This window comes from Rhinolophus ferrumequinum, chromosome 25, assembly GCF_004115265.2.
Source record: "Rhinolophus ferrumequinum isolate MPI-CBG mRhiFer1 chromosome 25, mRhiFer1_v1.p, whole genome shotgun sequence".
Taxonomy (NCBI): Eukaryota; Metazoa; Chordata; class Mammalia; order Chiroptera; family Rhinolophidae; genus Rhinolophus; species Rhinolophus ferrumequinum.
In genome coordinates this window covers 6,193,470-6,214,070 of record NC_046308.1, presented here as the reverse complement: position 1 = coordinate 6,214,070, position 20,601 = coordinate 6,193,470, and the positions used below count along the sequence as shown (strand labels likewise).

The window sequence follows — 20,601 nt, the reverse complement described above, 5'->3', positions numbered from 1 at the left end:
TTTCATTACTCTTCCCTGTCTGTGGAAAGCTGACTTACTTTCCAGGGCCTAATCTGAATGCTACTTCCTGAGAGAAGGCTTGCTCCATACTCACAGTGCCCTATAAGCATTAACCACTTGCCCTTGACCCTTCTGTAGCAGCAGTTATGGGAGCCGTTTGTCTAGTTCCTGTGGGGGTGAGTATCTAGCTGCCCACTGGAAGGCGAGCTTCTCAGAGGCAGGACTTACCTCTCTCAGCCCTCTGTTTTCTAGTGTTTTCGTTGTGGCCTCCGTTTGCTCTTAGGGATATTCTTAACCTTTGCTGTTGTCTTGGTATCTTAAGCAATCTCTCCTTGGACGTTGTTTTCTTTACCTCTAAATGAAATGTCCCTTTATATCAGGATTAATTCCCCTGATTAAAAGGTGTTCTTTCTTTTTGTGGATTGAAGCTTTTGCCTATGCAAGAGAGGAAGTATTCATTTCCTTGTAGAAATAACTGCCTAATTAGTGAATTAAACTAGGTTTCTTTCAAATGTACATGTAGTAGGTTATTCTGGTTTCAGCCTGATTTTAATCCCAAATATGACTCTTCATGTTACATAACTTGTTCTTTGTAAGTAAATTATATATATGTATACACTAAGGCTTTTTTCCCACCAGTTTTCCTGAAAATTTTATGTTTTTTAAATCTCTTTTTCCCCTAAAGAGATTTAGCCAGTGGAGTTTCGCTTGAGTTCTTTTTCCCTTGTAAAAAGCAAACTGGTGCCTGAAAGGTTGCGCTCTATTCTGGGTGAAATCTGATTAATGTTGAAGGGTTGTGTCAGGTCAAACTCTATAACCTGCTGACAGATTATTTAGTAAGTGCCAGGATCAACTCTCAACATTATCGCAGATTTTAATCGTTTTCTCATGAAAACCATTTGTAGGTGAAACTGGTTTGTATTTAAAGTTAATTGTGGCTCTTAGGTCAGAGACTTGTTAAGAAGAAATTCTTTCCTCGAGCATGCAGTAGTTTGCAAAGAATGAATGATTCATCAGATGGAGTTGTGAGGATTATAATTGCATTCTGTGTTTTAACACAGATTGTTGGCATCTTAAATCGTAGCAAAATCTTACCCCTAGTTAAATAAGAATTCCTCAAAAGAAGTTCCTATTAAATAAACTCTTTTAAATTCTCTTATGAATTTCCAGATATTGTCACAACTGCTTGAAAGACAGAAAAAAAGCAATACTTCCTGGTAGGGTAGACCTCCTCATCCTCGATGCTTCTCGTTCTCTTACCGTGGCTGCCTCTCCCCTCATCCGCTTCACTTGTAAGTCCTTTTGTTTCACAGGATCCTGAACTTCTTCTGTGCTCTTAATGCACTGCCGCCAGTCATTACTGAGCCGAGACAGACTCCTGACTCATCCCTTCTCTCCACTCTTGCTCTCTACACAGCAGACAGAATGATCTTTTTTTTCTTTTTTTATTGTTATCACTATTACTATTTAAACTTTGTATAATGGAAAATTTCAAATATATATCAAAGTAGAAAGGTAAGTGTACCTCTCTTTGAACTTCAGTTATCCATTCATGGCCAATCTTGTATCATCTCCTCTATCACTTCTCCCCCCACTCCCCACCCCCCACTCATTATTTTGAAACAAATCCCAGACACCCTATCTAATCAACTAATATGGAATTGCCCCAAAGTGAACTTTGGCTTATTGGTTGGTCACAAAAGGTGGGAAAAGTTGCTGCCCCAATAGTGGTAAGTTATTTGTCACCCTCTTTACTGTATTCCAGTCCTTTTTCCTCTAATTTTTTTCAGGATGTTTCATTGTTTGATAAATGCCATTATCAGAAAAATAGTTTCATGTGTCCATTTCATATTAAGCCATTTTTTTCAGGGATGCATGTACAGGCACTCTTAACTTTTGTACCAAATAATGTTTAAAATGTGTGAAACTTGAATGTGCAAAAGATGTAAATGTGTATGTGGGGAGGATGGTTCTTGCTCAGAAAGCCTTAAAAATTATAAAATTCCTAATTAACATTTTTCTTATAAAAACAATACACTCATAAAAATAAAATTCAGACAATACGGAACAATATGAAATAAAAAGCTAAAATCTTCCATTTATTCACTGACCACTTTCAGTCCCTTATTTCCAAAACAACTATTAATACTTCTTATAGATCCTTCCAGAAAACCTTAATAGGGCCAGCCCGTGGCTCAGGTGGTTGGAGCGCAGTGCTCCTAACTCTGAGGTCGCCTGTTCGATTCCCGCCAGGGCCAGTGAGCTGCGCCATCTACAGCTAAGATTGTGAACAACGGCTCTCCCTGAAGCTGGGGTGCCATGGGCTACCATGTGCTGCCAGAAGTGGCCGGTGGCCAGTGTGATTGGCTGGTGGCCAGTGTGAGTGGCTGTGGGCTACTGTGTGCTGCCGTGAGTTGTTCAGAGCACAGTGCTCTTAACAACAAGGTTGCCGGTTCGATCCCCACATGGGCCACTGTGAGCTGCGCCCCCCACAACTAGATTGAAACAACTACTTAACGGGTCCTGGAAAAACACACTTAAGTAAATAAAAAGTTTAAAAACCTTAATAATTCATATAGCTGACTTTTTTCCTCTCAGTTTGTTTGAATTTAGTAGACAGAAATTGGTTTTTAATGTTGAACAACTAGCTTGGTGTTTTGCAAAGGGGTTGAATAGGAGATGGTATGACATTGACTTTGAAAGTCTTACTGACTTTCTTGAACACTGGTTTCCTCTGGGTAAAGGAGTCTTACACAGACTGAACTCCTCAGTAGCTCTATGGACCCATGGAATTCTCTCTATATAGCAGTGCAGTTCAGTAGAAACATATGAGTAGCACATGTCATTTTGAACTTCCTAATATTTACATTAATTAAAAACAAACAGGTGAAATGAATTTTAATAATGTATTTGGCACATTATATCCAAAATATTATCTCAACATATAATCAATGTAAAAATTAATGAGATATTTTACCTTTTTTCTCATGCCAAGTTTTCAAAATCCAGTGTGTATTTTATACTTAGAGCACATCTCAATTTGGATCAGCTTCATTTCAAGTGCTAAGTAGCCAGCCACATGTGGTAGTGGCTGTTGTATTGGAAAGCATAGCCTTGCATAGCATAGTGTTTGTCTCTGAGGGAGGAGAAAAGGGAATGGGCTAGAGTCTTAATCTTGTTCTTCATTTTAGTTATTGACTGATATTTAAAGTTCAGAGTTTCCTACTTTTGGTATTAATGATTTCCAGCTCTGGCTCAGTTGTGTTATCACTAGCATCAACACTAAAAAAAATCATCTTTAAAAAATACAACAAACCGGAAGAACACAAATATTTCTATACAAAGATGGCAGTCCTGCTGAAATTGAACTATTCACTGGTGGGCAATGCCACCCTGTGGTAGCTCATGTTTATTCATCAACATATGAAAGATCAAATTCTAAGTGGAGAACATGGCTTACGAGTATTAGTGTATAATATATTAAACTTGAGCAGTTTTTATGAATTTCAGGGTAAATATGTGTACACCAGTATGTAGTAAAATTAACTGTCAGGAGGAATGAGGTAAGAGTTCCTAGAGGTTGGTAAGAACATCCTTTAAATGTAATTTTTTTTTTTTAAGGGGTTGCAGATGGTGTAGGAGGATGGAGAGACTATGGAGTTGATCCGTCTCAGTTCTCAGGGACTTTAATGCGGACATGTGAACGGTTAGTAAAAGAAGGACGATTTGTCCCGAGTAATCCCATTGGAATCCTCACCACAAGCTACTGTGAGTTGCTGCAAAATAAAGTACCTTTGCTTGGTAAGTAGATATGTTCCATGTTTTCTTCTCTAAAGAAGCCCAGGAGATGGTTAACAACAAAACCAAGGAAATACCTAACCAGCCCTTTTTTCTGCGGCTCTTCCTGTTAACCAGAGTTTGATAGAGAAGCTGTGGCCTAACCAAAATACTTACTACTGCTGGGAGTGAATGTGAATAGTAACAAACACTTTAGAGTAGAGTTAAACATGAACAGGTAGCATGCCCCAGCAGTTCCGCCTGTAGGTCTGTACCCATCTGTGTAACAAGAGTAGGTACAGTGTTCATAGTAGCATTGTTGATAATAGCAGAAAACGGGGAACAACCTACAAGTCCATTTCTAGTAGAAAAATGCTTTTAGAAAAGGAAGGATATAAAGCTGCTTACAGTTGTCAAGAACATGTTGTTTAGGGAAAAGAGGACATTGCGGAATACTACCTAACAGTCTGATTCCATATATTTCAAGTTCAGAAACATAAACAAGGTAAAGCTGTATTATTTAGGGATTCTAAAATATGAGAAAAGAAAAGCAAGTGGTTGTATAACTCAGGATAGTGGTTCTTTCTAAGGGAAGAAAAAAAGGGATGGTACCTGGCTTGTAAACTTCAGTTGATTACCTCTGGGTTGTTCCGGTTGCACCCCAGATTACTAGCAGTTAGCGGATGAGGCGGTGCAATAGCATGGAACGAAGCAGATCCCTGTCAGTCTTGTATTAGAAAGCGTATAAATACCTAGTGTTTATCTGGTATGCTAATGAAGCATCCTTTGGCCAAACGTCTACATTTGTTTGTTAAATGGTTTCCTGGGAACTTACCCAACCACTCACCCAGCCTTCGAAGCAGACTTTCAGAAAGGGTGTTATTAAGTTTCTGCTAATTGACCAGCATCTTTCTGGTTACTAGGAGGCCTCCCTCCTCGTCAGTCACCATCCACATTTAAAATCAGCCTCTGTTCAGTGTTAATGAAGAGCTCCACACTCTAAATGTTTGCCTTCAATTTAAATCCTTTGTGAGAAGGGGTTCTTTTCATCATGCTGCGATCTTCTGTCTTCTCCATGCTGTGATTAACCAGCTTGTTTTCTTTCTAACTGAAGGCAAATCTGTATTGAGGTTTCAATATACCGCTTTGTCTTACTCTGCTGTTTTGGACATGCAGTCTGGAGCCCGCACAGTGAAACATCCGAGATTCTAACACCTGTCAACTTGCCATATGACTTTGAGCAAACCACTTAACCTCTGACTCCCTTGCTTCATATGTCAATTGGAGACCTTTTTTTGTGAAAAGAAATGACTTAAAGCTTCATGCAGTAATCCGAAACATGTTGTTGAAGGAAAAGAGGACATTGCAGAATACCATCTGATAGTCTGATATTTAACAGAAGCCTACAGACACAGATTCCAGGGGCCTGACTCTTGCGTGTTCCTTGAAGCCTCTTCCGACCCCTTCTCGCCCCAGGCTTTCACTGTGACTTGGAATAACCAGTTACAGAACAGCAACTATCTAAAAGCTTAGTTTTTGCTAAATTTCTTCCTCATCCCTACTTCCCTTCCTATTTATCCTCATATAACTGGGAGATCTTAATAAAATAAGTTTAAGGACATATTAAGGTTTTCTTACATTGAATATTATAATTTTTTCTCCTAAAAGACATGTTGAAGTAATCCTTCGTTACCATATTTGATACATACGTACTTCTCTCACATAATCTACACATCTCTACGCTATTTGTAACTAAACATATTTTGGCAAAGACAGGCTGCTGAGTTTTATTGAACCTCAGATATAATTGCAAATAATTAACTTTACAAGATTAGGTAATTCTTTTTTCCTTAATCCAGCAATTGCTAAAAAGCCTATAACATTTCCAATATAAAGGGCAAACCGATAGTAATAACTGTGTATTTCCTGAGACTTCCTAGCTGCTTTTAGATCTAGGCTGGCATCGTAGGCTGTTAACATCTATTTCCTCAGAAACCCTTATGTGGATTTAGGTCTTATGAAGCCGACATATCTTAAGAATTCGAGGGGTCATTTCTAATAAGGTATTCCTTTCTCTCTTTGCTACACAAAGTCTTAGTAGTCGTTTACAAAATAAAGGAACCAGTGATAAAAATATTTCCATTGTAGCATGAGGGATTTGTCTGGACTAGTCAGTCATCTGAACATCCGACGCTGTTGTTCTCCTAGTACCTCTTTTATTCTTTTTTGCCTGCTTGTTCCTCTCCAAACACCTAAGAATGAGCTCTTCTCCCATTTTTGGGCTGTCAGGGCCTGAGCCACGTGCACACGTCAGTAATTTGAAGAGGCAGAGGAGGATGATTCAAAGCACAGATGATTCTTGAAGGCCAGGCTTGCTTTTGTTGGTGCTGCTTTGCATATTAAATCATCTGAGGACCATTTTGATCCGAACTCAGTGGCTTACTGCCACAAGGGTAGCAAAATGATAGCCTGGGTTTGTCAGTAATAATGAGTCAACATGAGTCCTTACTGCAGCAGAAAATTCAAGGCTGTGCTACTTATGTGTCATTTTTCGTTCTCAGATTTATCCCATCAGCTTTCAGACCTTTTGTGTGATGATGATTCTGTTGATGATAATGATTCAAGTTTCTGTGTATTGAATTAGGAAGGAAGGGTAATTGGTGATCTTAGCGCTAATATGAGCTATGGAGTATACAGTACCTGTGTTTTTCTTTGACGTTTAATGATAGGGACAGGGTAGTTTATTTAGTATCAGAGTGTTCGGTTAGTACCCCTGTATGAACTGTAGATAACAAGGAAACAGAATTTCTGAACATTACAATGAGACAAATGCTTAAGTGTTTTTAAATTATTAAGTTACACATTTTCATTTAGGAAAAACTAATAACAAAAATTAAATTACCCGTAATCCCACTAAGAAAACTATTAACATTTTAGTTATTATGCTCCCTGATACTTTTCTATGTATGTTTGTGCGTAGAATAGTGATGGTAAGAGGAGTTGAATCCGTTGTGTGCTCACAACGGCCCCATGAGGTAGGCTGGTAGGTACTTTTAGTCATCATTTGTTAGGAAGAAACTGAGGCCTAGAGGGAAGAAGTGCTTCCTGGCAGTCAGACAGCTAGAAAATGATGGAGCACTGGGATATAGCACAGCTTGTTCCACAGCCTGTTTATTTTGTTTTGTTTTGCTTTTTAACTGTCATCTTAACAGTTTAGCCTTTGCCTACTATTGCTTTTTAAAAATTTTTAAATAAATTTCACTCTTATTGATGTACACTTTTTAAGTTTATCATTTTTTAAGGAAACTTTAATACTAGCTTGTAGTCTACTTGTTTCATTGAAGTTATCTTTCCTTTTCAAATATATTTCTCTAACAATTTTAGTGGCTGTCAAAAATCTAACACTTAATATGTATTATAAGTGCTTGACATGATTTAACTAATTTTATCCTCACAAACAACTGTGTAAGGTAGTTACTGTTATCCCTATTTTTATAGATGTGGAAACTGAGGCACAGAGAGGTTAAGTAATTTGCCCTGGGCCACACAGCTAGTAAATGGCAGGGCCAGCATTCATACACAGGCAGGCTGACTTAAGAGTATACTCTTTAAGTGTTATGTGATAGTGTATAGCCTGCCATTGCATGGATGTACTGTAATTTATTTAATCAATCCCTTAATTTTAGATGTTGAGGTTATTTCCATTTCTTCCTGATCTTTAACGGTGTTTTGTGTACTTAAGTCTTATTTGCATCTCTAGTTATTTTCTTAGAATAAATTCTCACTGGTGGAATTGCTAGATCAAAGCCTATGCACCTTTTTCAGGGCTCTATTGCCTTTTAGAAAGGTTTAGTTTTCCTCTCTCACCACCATGGAATGAGAGTGACATGTTCACTACACTTGTGACAACACTGCATTATCTTCTTTGAATTCTTGTTAAGCTTATAGGCAAAATGGGGAGTAGTGCGATGATCATTTCTCATCTATTTCTTGGTGAACTGCTTATTTTTCTATTTTGCCATTTTTCTGTAGGTATAGGTTTAAATTTTAGTAGCTGAAAGTGATCTTACTAATTGTACTAACATAACAGTCTTTTGGTCCGGGGAAGGTCATGTGAGCTGTGTGCTGCAAAGATTGCCCAGAAGCTTTTTGCTCTCTGCTTGGAATGTGGTGTCTTCCATCTGAGCATTAGTAGTCTCTGTAAAGTGAACAGGTTGATTCTATAAGCAACCTAGGAAAATTGGTCTTTTTATTTCACAGTGAGTCAGTCCCCAATAAAAGTTCTTCATGACCTCAACAGATGGAAATCTGCTAAAAATTGTAGTTGTGTGCCCTGTCTTAAATGTTAGTGAATTTTGTGGAGAAGGCTTCCTGCCAATGACTAATGAGAAATGTCAGGGAAACGTAAAATTCTCATTCTGGCATTTAGGTATTAAAACTTAATATCTCAACAACATGCTTTTGAACATTTGGCATAGATTAATAGCACTATTGAAACAAATTAATGTGGTTAAATACCAGCCATTTTTATTGTTTTCTGTCTGCAAATGGAAGAATTCAGATCGTCAGTGGCCCATTTACTATGTATACTAAAAATCCCTTTTTCTTTCCCTGCCATTTGGACTCTGGTCAGATTACTATTGACATTTGTTGGGGATATGGAGCATAACTAAGCAAAGGAGGTTCAAATTACGGGATGTTGCTCTTTGTGGGGGGTAATTTGATAAAAATGTGTATACCAAGGCAGTCTGGTAAGAGAAGCTAAATGGAGATCGTTTTTGTTTTTAGGTAGCAGTACTGCCTGCATCGTGGTGCTGGACAGAACGAGCCACCGCTTACACACAGCCAACCTGGGCGATTCAGGCTTTCTGGTTGTCAGGGGTGGCGAAGTTGTGCACCGGTCAGATGAGCAGCAGCATTACTTCAACACTCCATTCCAGCTCTCAATTGCACCACCCGAAGCCGAGGGAGTCGTCTTGAGTGACAGGTAATCTCCCTTCTCAGCCATTTAGTATGAACAGAACATGGCTCACTCATAGGTTCGCCCCCATCCCCCTTAACTGCAGTGGACACAGGCAATTTCTGTTCTCGTGTGAGAAAAGAAGGCACATTGAGAATGTTCTCATTGGGAGCTTTTAGTTTGACTTCAAAAGCTATTTTGCTTGAACTTGATATTGCAGCCGAGTGGAATTCTGTTAAACACCCAATAATTTGACAAGACTGTGAAAATACCATTTCAGGCTTATAGAATATCAGTTTTTCATATCAAGACCACGTGGTACATACGGTTGTATTTGTTAAATTGTGTGGGAGAGATAAGTCATTTTTCATACATGTCATTGCCTGTACAAGATTTTGCACACATTATTAGGGAAGCATGCGAACAGACGTCTGCTTTATTTATCAGAATAACTTCCTGATTCTCAGGGCTTTCTAGTCCATGCATCAGATAGAAATTGCAGTCCATATAGCACCTGTGAGAGCCAAGTTACGTTGCAGTAAATGGAATCAGAAGTGGTCGTGGGTATGTTTTGTGATGATGCTGTTTGAGGCGTTTGTCTCTTTTTCTTCTGGCACCTTCTCTCAGTTCATTTTTAAATTGTCAGGAAAACTTCCCAAGATCATACTTTTTTGAATCAACATTTACAGTTTATCTTTACTAAGATCAGAGTACAGAATAAGGCTAAGACAGTCTCAGATTTCACTGCCTGTAACAACCTTATAGGACCTGGCACAAACATTGCTAGCGATTCATAAATGTTGTTAAATGAGTAACAAAACTTTTATAAGAATAGAAGCATTCTGGCTAGTGCCTATAGTTCTTATGAAGTCAGATCTTAAGTCCTGACCAAGATAAAATGACTATTACTGCCATCTTTTAAACTAGAATGAGCATATTATATGATTAGGTATTCAGTATTGCCCATCTGAAGGTCTATTGTTTGTTGACTCCTAGAGAGAGAGAAGCATTTTTTGCTTTCAGATTAAGGCAGATTACCATAATTGGAAGAATATTTGATTATGGGCTCTTTTTCAGTTAACTGTAATATCCATTAATATTTGCCATATTGGAGTGGGGAGGGCTGAGAACTCCAGTGCCTTGGTAGATACCGATACCAAGCTCACCTAACAGTTTCTGGAGAACAGTGTTTTAATTTCTTTATTTGATTCTTCTCACTTTGGTTTCTGAGTGCCAGAGCAGCCCTGCTGTATCTCACGCTATCTTTGGGACAGTCTAGTTGGGGCAGCACTCGCCTTGGCCTGCCAGCGAGGTGGAGGTTGCTTCCCCTGGAACCCTGAAACAGCTTGCTAGCATGTGATTTCAGCTCGTGTTTCAGTGCAGTCAAAAGTTTCCAGCAGCACAGTATGTTCAATCAAAATGGGCAAAATTGCAGCTGGCGGAACACCAAGCTCATGGGTGGGAGTGTTGGGAGAAGGGGACAAACTGTCCAATGGTAGTGAGTCTTTCGCAGGCAGAATAGCAAAGGACACTCCTGAGAAAGAAAAACCTCAGCATAAAATAGAGCTTCGATGCCAACCTGGTCATGAATCTAAGCTTCTAGAATCTGATTAGCCTCCAACGACTGAGCAAATGTGAAGTGTCTTACAGTGTTTCTCTTAATTCCACAGAAGAAATCAACCTGGTTTCCACCAGTTTTACAGGCTTTTTTTTTCTTCCTGCTGTATGTTACTTCCTTAGCTATCAGTCGATCTTATCTATAAAATACTATTTTAACCTTAATTTATAGGTTTTCCTTTAGTAGCTGTTTTTACAAAATATTTATTGTATAAGTATATAAGTAAAAGTTAGTTTGTTTCTTGCCAGAGCCCATCACAGAACTTTTAGATGTGCCACTTCTTTCCTTAGTCAAGAGAAGATGAACCAGAAATTTTTTCAGTGCACTTTGTGTAAATCCCCAGCAGGCATGGGCAGGCTGTTTTTTTATGTTTTCTCATCACACATTTTACAATATGTTGCTTACACGGGTTTTAGGATTTTTCTGTCAAGCTTAGTTAGGGTGCTTTGGTTCTGGCCCCTTCCTTCCGGATCAGTGTATGATTTCTTTTTCCTGGCTCTTGTTCCCTAATTGCAGGTTAAGGCATATTACCAGGTATCTCACCTTTCCCTCACCTTGGAGGCCTGGAAGCAGTGAATCTGGCCTTTGGAAGTGACTTAGAATTAGCCTCTGGGGGTGTGGGTGGGAGGGGCGTTAACTCTGAATATATGATCTTTTCTCTTCTCCCCACCTGGGTTTCTTCCCTTTCTTTATGTCTTTCTTCAGGTTTCATCAGAGGAAAAAAATATCCCATCTGTCTTTTTAAAAGTTTTATACAAAAAGATGTAGTGAGGGGTAGCTGGTTAGCTCAGTTGGTTATAGTGTGGTGCTCATAACACCAAGGTTGCCGGTTCGATCCCTGCATGGGCCACTGAGCTGCGCCCTTCTTTTAAAAAAAAAAGGTGTAGTGAGAACTCTACCTCCTATCCCTGCCCCCAGCCACACATTCTCTCCTCAGAGGCAGCCACTGTTACCTGTTTCTTTGAATCCTTTCAGATTGATTCTCTGCATATGAAAACATCCACATCTATGGATCTCCTATGGGTGTCTCTCTCTCTGAGTCTTGTGCGTGCGCGCGCACACACAGTCTCTTCCCTCATTAACAACATATTACAGAGTTGTGTCCTCCCCCCAATTTGGAGGCTCGGTTACTTTTTCTTCATTTAGTCGTTCAACAGATATTTCTTGAAGAACTACTGTGTGCCAGGCACACTAATAAATAAATGCCTATGCATGATGAGCACTTTGTAAGCCCTGGGAAACAGACAGACCTTACTGTGCCAGAGTTAGTATTATTTAGTAATACTAAGATCATATTACTAGTAATATACTAGTACTTGCTAGTACTATAGTAATAAATGTCATTGCAGGTGTTTCCTGTGAATGCATTCTTACAGGACTCGCGTGCTCTCCTCCCCAGTGCTCGGTCAGTTGTTCCACTATAATACAGCTTCCTGAGAGCCAGATTCAAGCCTGCAGGGAGATGGATGGGTGGAAAATGAATACGAGAGGATGGAATGTGGCTCTAAAGAATGAGGAAATAAAGACTCATTTCCACTAGGATTTTAGAGGCATGTTAGTATCTGACTCAGAAAAGAACACTCCCTCTTTTTAACCACATATGACAAATCATCAAACTATTTCACTTGGTAGTTTCAGTTAAGCTTTTGAAATACATATATCAGTTTTTAGTTTTTAATTTTTTTCAAGGTTAGGAATTTCATAATGACTGGTTTTTATTATTGACTCAGTTATTATAAATAAGCTTTTTTTAAAGCCTCATTACATTATAACATAGTGCCTGTTGGAAATTTTGAATGGTATCTCTAAAAGGCTTTCTTAATTTTGCCCCTACCCTGTCCTTGTCATAGCCCGGATGCTGCTGATAGCACGTCTTTTGATGTCCAGTTAGGAGACATTATCCTGACAGCGACAGATGGACTCTTTGACAACATGCCTGATTATATGATCCTTCAGGAGCTAAAAAAGTTAAAGGTAATTCACTTAAAGGTTGACGCTTGGAAGCAGTGGCCCTCTCTGGGCAGCTGCGTTTTCTTGATTCCGTTGCATCATCTCTTTTTGTAGTTCTGGAAAGGACTATTTTTGTGAGTATAGGAATGTAGTAATAGTTCTAATCTTTCAAGTAATTGTAAACGGAAATATTCACAACTGGAAAACTTGAGGGGAAAAGGCTTATCACCCAAGTCTTTAGTAGTTAGGTAAAAGGTAGGAAAAGTCCAGATGAAGAATTTTCTTATTTGTATTTTTTATTATATTTGAATGGTATTTAACAGTCTTGGCTCCTGGTTGTCCTTTTCTCCTTTTATTCTCAGCAGGTGTTGAGGCTGGGAAAGATAGGAAATCATCATACCAGAGCCAGCTAAGGAAGGCCTTGTGTGAGCTGAGCTATTACCAGTAACGAAATAGTTCAGACTTGACTCATACAGAGAGTGGAAGGAAGTGTAAAGAAGTCTTTCCATATTCTCCTGGCTTTGTAAAAAATACTAACTCTGGGGAAAGCCTTTTCTCGTGTTTTTACCACTAACCAGTTTAACTTGAAGTAAGTTTCTGAACTTTTTCAGCACTATTTTCCTCACTTGTAAAATGGGGATACAGAAGACCCTGTTTTATAAGGTTGTGGTGGGGATGAACTAAGACCACCAGGCCTCTGTGGGGTTCAGTGAAGTCCAGATGTTGGCACGTGCTGGCACTGTACTCTATAGGTGATAGTGTGGAAGCAGAAGTGACACATTGCCCCACCCTCTGGAGCTTATATCCTAGTGGAGGAATGCAGATAATATAGAGAAACAATCTGCTACAATGTCGGCGGTAAAGAAGAAAAATAAAGCAGGGTGAAGGGGTAGAGAATAGAGAGAGCTACTGTTTTAGAAAGACTGGTCAGGGAAGGCCTCTGAAGGAGGTGACATTGAAGCAGAGGCCTATTATTATTTATACTGAAACTATTCTGAGTCTTAGAGCTCAAATTGACCTTGTGTCCCATCCCCATTTTACAGATGAGGAAGTTGAAGCAGCAATGGTAAGGCTATGGCTCAAGATAATACAGCTAGGCAATCTTTCATTGCGATACAAAATGCTGAAGTGTTTTTCAGTAGTGTAACTGGCAGCTCTTACTTAGAGAGCAATCTGTGGTTGGCCAGGGTTGCATTCGTAAGCAAGGAAACTTGAGGTCATCCCTGAAGTGCTGTCAAAATTAGTCTTTTCAGTCTCATCCCATTTTAGCAAAAATACCTTAAGAATTTCAAATGGGAAAAAAAAAAAAGCAAAAGTGAAAATCTAAACTTCAGGGCCCAAGGCAAAAGACTTTCTGTGTGACATCTCGTGCAGGCTGCACTGGTTGTCTCGTTCACTTTAGTCAAGGTGTAATGAATGGTTTAACGTCTTCTCGAACTGGAATAAAACTTAAAAGGTGGAAGCTTTTTAGATAAATGTTACTGTCTTAAAAAGTGATATTTGTAAGAAGTTTACTTGAATACAGAAATCATGTTGTGGGGCATTATGGTGAAAATAACTCCCTCATGTTTCATCTTAGAATTCAAATTATGAGAGTATACAACAGACAGCAAGAAGCATTGCTGAGCAAGCTCATGAGTTGGCCTATGACCCAAATTATATGTCACCCTTCGCACAGTTTGCATGTGACAACGGATTGAATGTGAGAGGTAAGCATTCTTTCGGAAAGTCGTAAGGACTAACTGGGGACATAGTAAGATGGAAACATTCTGGGCTGTGGGGTGAGGTGCACTAGAGCTCTGGGTGCTCGGTGGAGGACTACGGAGGTGTCCTCTCCCTGTGGTGAGCCAGTGGCTTTGAGCAAGGACAGCAGGCCTGAACACTGGAAGGAAAGAGCAAGTGCGTGTCATCAGGTCTTCCCCACAGAGGATGCCCTTCAGCAGTGAACTTCATTGGCTACACAGACAGGCGGGACCTGAAGCCCTTTACTGCCACCACTGCACTGCTGGGACCTGAGCCCCGAGGACCTCTGAGCCCTGCCTGGAGGGACCGGACATTCCCGGCAGTTTAACATTCTGCCCTTCACGGGTCTGACATTTCACTTCTGCCTTCCTCTGGCTTTGTGGGACTCGTTGACAGTATTTGCCTGCCAAACTGCCACAGCAGGTTTTGAAGAGGGAAGCAGTGTTAAACTGTTCTTGCTTGAAGAGTCCTTCTATCTACTGAAGGGATATGTAACTTTGGGAGCAGGCCAGTAGCTCAGTCTTAGAGCTGGGATGACATGTTGGTGTTAGCATACCAGAACTACTAGAGTTGGTCAGTTTCTTGCTGATATAATATTATGACATGTAAAGCATTTCTTAGCCCTCCAGGAAATATTAAAATAGAAAAAAGCACATGCCATTGCTGTTTGGCAGAATACAAGACTATTCCTAGTTTCAAAACTGGCTATGTTTGTCCAAATTAGGATTGCGGATAGAAGCACGTAACTTTCTCGTCAGGCAGAATTTATCTTAACCAGATTTTCTCTTTACTGTAATTGCTATAAACAGAGAATATGATGGCCATTTTAACAGAGCTCCTGTTGTAAAGGAGCAGGAAAGGTTTTTTTAAAGCTTCAGTTAAATTGCATGTAAATTTCTTGGTGTTTTTTGTTTATTTCTCTGTCAAATTTTGTTTTCTTTTCTCTACTAGAGTATATTGACAAACCATACCTGCCTGAATTGCAAGCATTTGCTTGACTTTTCCTTTTAAGATACATGAATACATTGTCATTTTTATTTTAGGTGGAAAGCCAGACGATATCACCGTCCTTCTTTCAATAGTGGCTGAGTATACAGACTGACTCGCCTAGGTGTCAACTCCTGCCTTTCTTTCATCATCCCAAATTCTCCTCTGCCGTGTGTGCTGATCCTGCTGGCAGGACCACATTTCTTTGCCACTTATCTCAATGGCTGGTGATGTAAGCCTTTTGCCTGTCTTTTTGAGACCCCGTTGAGATCTTTGTTGAAAACCACTACTGTCATTCACTAGCCCATATCTGCCAGCAAGTTTGAAGAGAATCAAGATTTGAAGATTGGCTTTTACTTCTCATTGTCCTTTCTATGTTGGGATGGAGGTTTTCAAAGCCAAAATGGCTATTTTCAGAAATGGTTGCAGTATTGAAGAAAATGAGTAATGTTGGTAAAGTGAATTCAAAATTACAGTGTGTAAAAGGGATTTTAAAACTCTTAACACAAATTGTATGTTATGAAACATCTACTAACTAGAGACATAAATTACTCATAGAAAGAAGTGTTACACTTGTACTCTACAGTCTCTGTTATGATTGGGTGTGGCTTTATGTTTTCATTATAAACTCCTATTTTTCAGGGGTTTATAATTCTGTAAAACATTGCTCTGGATTATGAAATCTTAATCCCAAGAGCTTTTTTTATTACAAATTGGAAGAAAAATTCAGTTTAGTTCTATGGGTGCAAATGTTTCATGGTTTTTAAAAGATGCTTAATTGTGACCTGTGATCAGAGTTTTGGCAGTTTATTGATTAGTCCAAATCACATGAGTGGCCTGATCTGCAGGAGGGGTGCAGGCGACTCTTTACGCAAATTTTGTAATGAAAATATTGCTCAACATAAAACTCCTCACAGCCTAAACATGTAATGTTATGGCTGGAATTCCTCCTGCGGTCTGCTGTGATGATCGTGGGGGAGCTCGGGCCCATAGGCCTAGTGGGCTGAGAATGGACAGCTGTTACTTTGAATTTTGTTGGCTTCTGGTGGTCATGCTATTCCCAGTGTCACCTCAGACCTTGTATTAGTAGCCTTGCTTTCTGTAGAGCATGCAAGAAATTCAGGGAGGCCATGTGGAAAGAGCACCGTGGGCAGTGGCAGCAGGACAAGAGTCCACGAGGAAAACTCCTAGTGATGAGCTGACATTCGCATTTGCCCTGCACAGAAATTTAGGGGTTTCTGAATCAAGCTTAATGTTTACAGTTTCCGAATAGCCATCTTGCAGTGTATCGTTTCCTTATAAAACTACCCCGCAGTCAGTTTTCCCATTATCTGCAAGCTCAAACTTATTTTTAAGGTTTGTGTACAAGTCGACTGCTGTAAAGATATATATTTTTGGGTCAGTTTTTTTTCCCCTTCATTAACTTGGTGGTAGAAAAATATATATACTTAGCAATCTTTAAATTAAAGCCATGTTTTATATATAAGTCAGGTAACATTGGTGTATAGACGAGAATGCAATTAAACCTGATGAGTCTACTTGAGGAGAAGATAGAAAGTCTCTTTCTCTAAAGGAGATACTTACTCCCTGGTTTATTGCATTAAAACTTATGTTTGAGGTTACCTCAACTTGTTTTAAAAGATTTTGTTTTGTGAATTTGTACTGTATATTTGGGTAACTGTCAAGCTTTTGTTTTATTTAAAATTGTTTAACATGTACCATGTACATGTCATTACTATATTTCAATGCATCATGCTTGTAACAGGCATTTCATTTATAATAAGAATGAGTTATTCATTTGTAAGCCGTTCAGTAATTTATCTACTATTCCTAAATTGGCATAATGTTAGATATCTATTTTGAATCACCTTTAATTACATGTCAGAATGCCTTAACTACCCTAACTTGACAAAACAGAATTCTTTGGTAAAGGAGATGGGGAGTGGGCGGGGGTAGAGGGAGACTATTTAATAACGAGAACCCATCATGCTGTGATAAAACATGGAAGCGTGAGTGGCAAGTGACGGGGTATTTATTTTGCACAAACTATTTGCAGACTCTGTGTATTTTAAAAAAGGAAAGTTGCATCCAGAAGGGTTTTGTTGGAAGGAGTACATTTATACTTGGGCTGATGGTGTTAGTTCTTTTATTGGGTTTTTAATTATTTCTGGTCAGAGGTATGTAGCCTTATGATCTGGATATATTTTGCATTAATTTTTCCAATGCCTACATTTGATTCCTGGTAGAGCAGTGCTGGTTACGTCACTGGCTTGTCTCTGCTCTCATTTAACCAATCAGACACAATCGTGATGCTTTGTTGGTGGTGTTTTACACAGCTCATTTAATCAACTTACTTTTTTTGGAAATGGTTGTTAGAAATCGACAATGTATTTGTACCAGTGACGTTGAAATTCGTGAGACAAGAATTGAGTTTCACAGAGGAACTGACTTTGGCCTGTAGATTAATGACAAAACATTTTGTTTTCTTTTTTCCCTGTCCTTTTTATGTTACGCACTTAATTTTATGACCACCAGTGGTCAGCTGGAGTGCTGCTTATCAAGTAACTCTCCTTCCACTCTCAGTGGTCAGAGGCTGTGTTGGACCCATGCTGGAATTTTCCAGGTCACAGGACCCAAGTCTCTGTGGGGTATGACTGAGATATACCAGTTGGTGGGTCTGACTCTGAACTTGATGTGTGTGTTAATTGTGTTTTAAATCAAGCACTATAACACAGCAACACACACGTTTGCCGCATGTAATGGACTTTTATAACAAAAGAGAATTTGGATTTCTAATTTACAAATTATCCCTCTCTGGATGCACCAAAGACCAGTAAAGTTTATAGCTTTTCCATCTATATTTATAAAGCAATACTGTATTATAAAAATCAATATTTTTATCACATGCTTGAAATTTTTTTGTTCTGTTTTAAAATGTGCACTCTAAACATATCAGAACCTTATTTCTTCCTGTGAACTTAAGCTGCCTGCGCACAAAAAAAAAAAAAATTTACTGAACGGATATGCAGTGGATTCATAGGCTCTTAAAAACTGAAAGAAGAAATGAAGGGGGAAAACAAGTTATTTGCCCTGAATTACTGTACTAGCTTGATATGGTTGATGGGTACTAAATCACAAAAGAATCCATTCCAGGTGTGCATGTCTGGGGGTTGGGCTGTGTCTAGATTATTAGAAACTAGATTTCAAGCTTTGCATGATGGGAGTGTGTCCTCTCCTATCAACTGCATTTGTTCTGGATAGAACAGTAGCCTTCAGTACCACCTTCTGTACCACCAACCTACCACATCAAGTAACAAGGCAGGAATTGTGGGAATTTACTGAGTCAGTTTTGTGTGTTTTGGAGATTGTAAACAAGATTGACTAGAACTGTAAATGTTTGTACTTTTGAATAAGTTCTTGGTTCCTTGTCATCTTATACCAGCTATCTTTGGTAGAAGCTACAGCATCCAATTTCCCTGAAAACGATCACATTTTTGCATATAACAAATTTTACAATATCAAAAACAAAATTGGCTTATAAAACTGAAAATATGAAGCAGAAAGCATTTGGATTTTATTCATAAAAAAATTCTTTGTAAAATTGAACTTCTCAACTAAAATTTCAGTGTCCATATGAAAATTGTAACTGTTAGCAGGTAGTTTGTGGCAAAGATGGCAAAATAATGAAGCAAATTTGAATTCGTGTATACCAATGAGCTGCTTTTTGCTGTTGCGACTATCATTATTTGTCTTACCCAAGAGGCAATGACCTGAATTGGATGTCTGAAATATAACTTATGCAGGAATAGTTCTGTAAATACATTTAAATAAACTGTAAAGATATTTAATAAATATAGTATTTATACTAATCTCTGCCCTCCTTTTAATTTTGAATAGTGACTAAATCAGACACCAGCCCTTGACACAGTTTGTTGGTCTCTCTCGTCCTCATTTCCAAGCCTCTTAGTCTAGTATTGACTCTGTACTTTGTAGCTATTATTTTCTGTCTTTTCCTAGTTTATCTGCCTGGGATCTTTTTCACTTGTTGGTTTACTACATCAGTTTAGCTTCCTCAAAAATTCATCAAAATGGACTGATAATTGAATGTAAAATATAGATGGTTTCCTAGCTGAGAAGCCTTTTGCATCTTCCAAATGGTATGGAGTGAAGCACCAAAAAATCTGGTATCATGTAAATTGAGCGTTCTGTATCCAAATTCTAAAATCCCAATTAAACACAGTTTAACAGTATAACTATCTTTTACAAGCTGATGCTGCATCCAGGCTATTACTGATGCTATGCCTTCACTGCCTAACAGCCCCCGCTGCCCACATCGATGAGTGAACCAGAAACTCATCCCCTGCAAGGAGACCTACAGTTACTCTAGTACATGAGCGTGTTCTGTGTAGTCATCTGCATTTGTTAGAAATATGTGAAATTCAGTGTTAATCATCAGTGTAAACATAAGATACATAAATCTTTCGCCTACATGTGAAAGGACTTCTTGAAATTATGTGGGCATTGCCAGTTTCCACAAAAAGCTTGGTGAAAGCCCATTTTCATTGACTGAGGAACGTTTTGGGATGAACTTGAGTTTTTATTAGGTTATTGTGGGCAGCTCTGACTCATAATGGAGCTCGCTACAAAAGCCAAAGTCATTGTGCTTTTAGAAGTCTGTTCACAGTTCTAAAGTTTACTGATCCCTTCCACCACCTTTGTTCATGAATTCCTCGTAAAATCTAAAGGACAATTAAATTGCTCCCAGTTAACTTTTCCTTGGGAATTGATTGTTTCACAAAGACTTAACAATAAGATGTTATAAAAGTCTAGTTTGTCAGATTATAATTGACTATAAACAGGTTTGGAAGAGGGAGAGGCAGGCATCATAAAACATTACATAACAGTGGTTTCGTGCCAGAGTTTTTAATCTGTGCAGGTATCAAGCTAATTTTTTTTTTTTTTAAATACAGCAGGACATTATTGAAAACAGCTGCCTTGTGGTACAAAATACAGTACAAGTATATGGATGTCATTAAAACATCGAAAATACTATTGCTCCCATACAATTTAGGAAACATTCTTTGCAACGGAGAAAAATTTTTAAAAAAGAAAAGCTTTAAAAAAAAAATCTGTTTAAAAAGTCTACTGTGGACGATGAGTAGAGAAATAGTCTGAAAAGGGCACCGATGTTTGTGGCTCTTCCACTTAAAAAAAAAAATCTAAGATTAACAGTATTCTGAATCATAGTCTAATTTTTAAAAAAACCTAATTTTATATACACAATTATTTCCCTCCCTCTCAGCCACAATGCATGAAAACGACCTTTTTGTATATTACTTATTTCCCAATAAATACAAAAAGATTGTATATATTGAATAATACCAAAATAAGATAATAAAAAGGGTATGCAATAAATTAAAAGGCAGCTCAAATAAAGGGCAGTCATGCAGTTAAAAAAAATACTAAGATTGTGGAGGTGGGTTACTTGCCTCCTGGTTGAGAAGGTGTCGCACAAAGCATACCTGAAACTTTGGAAAGAACATTAGTTCCCATTAGACTCAAAGTG

General features: G+C 38.6%; 1 protein-coding gene across 1 annotated transcript in view; it reads left to right on the top strand.

The window, feature by feature from the left end:
• PPTC7 (protein phosphatase targeting COQ7) overlaps window positions 1-18,904 on the top strand; it is a 35,139-nt gene extending 16,235 nt beyond the window's left edge. Inside the window, exons 2-6 of the mRNA XM_033097687.1 lie at window positions 3,622-3,801; window positions 8,566-8,764; window positions 12,206-12,329; window positions 13,885-14,014; window positions 15,092-18,904. Of these exons, the coding sequence (XP_032953578.1) occupies window positions 3,622-3,801; window positions 8,566-8,764; window positions 12,206-12,329; window positions 13,885-14,014; window positions 15,092-15,150 (692 nt within the window). The 3' untranslated portion in view covers window positions 15,151-18,904. The remainder of the gene's footprint in view (window positions 1-3,621; window positions 3,802-8,565; window positions 8,765-12,205; window positions 12,330-13,884; window positions 14,015-15,091) is intronic.
• The last annotated feature ends 1,697 nt before the right edge of the window (window positions 18,905-20,601 follow it).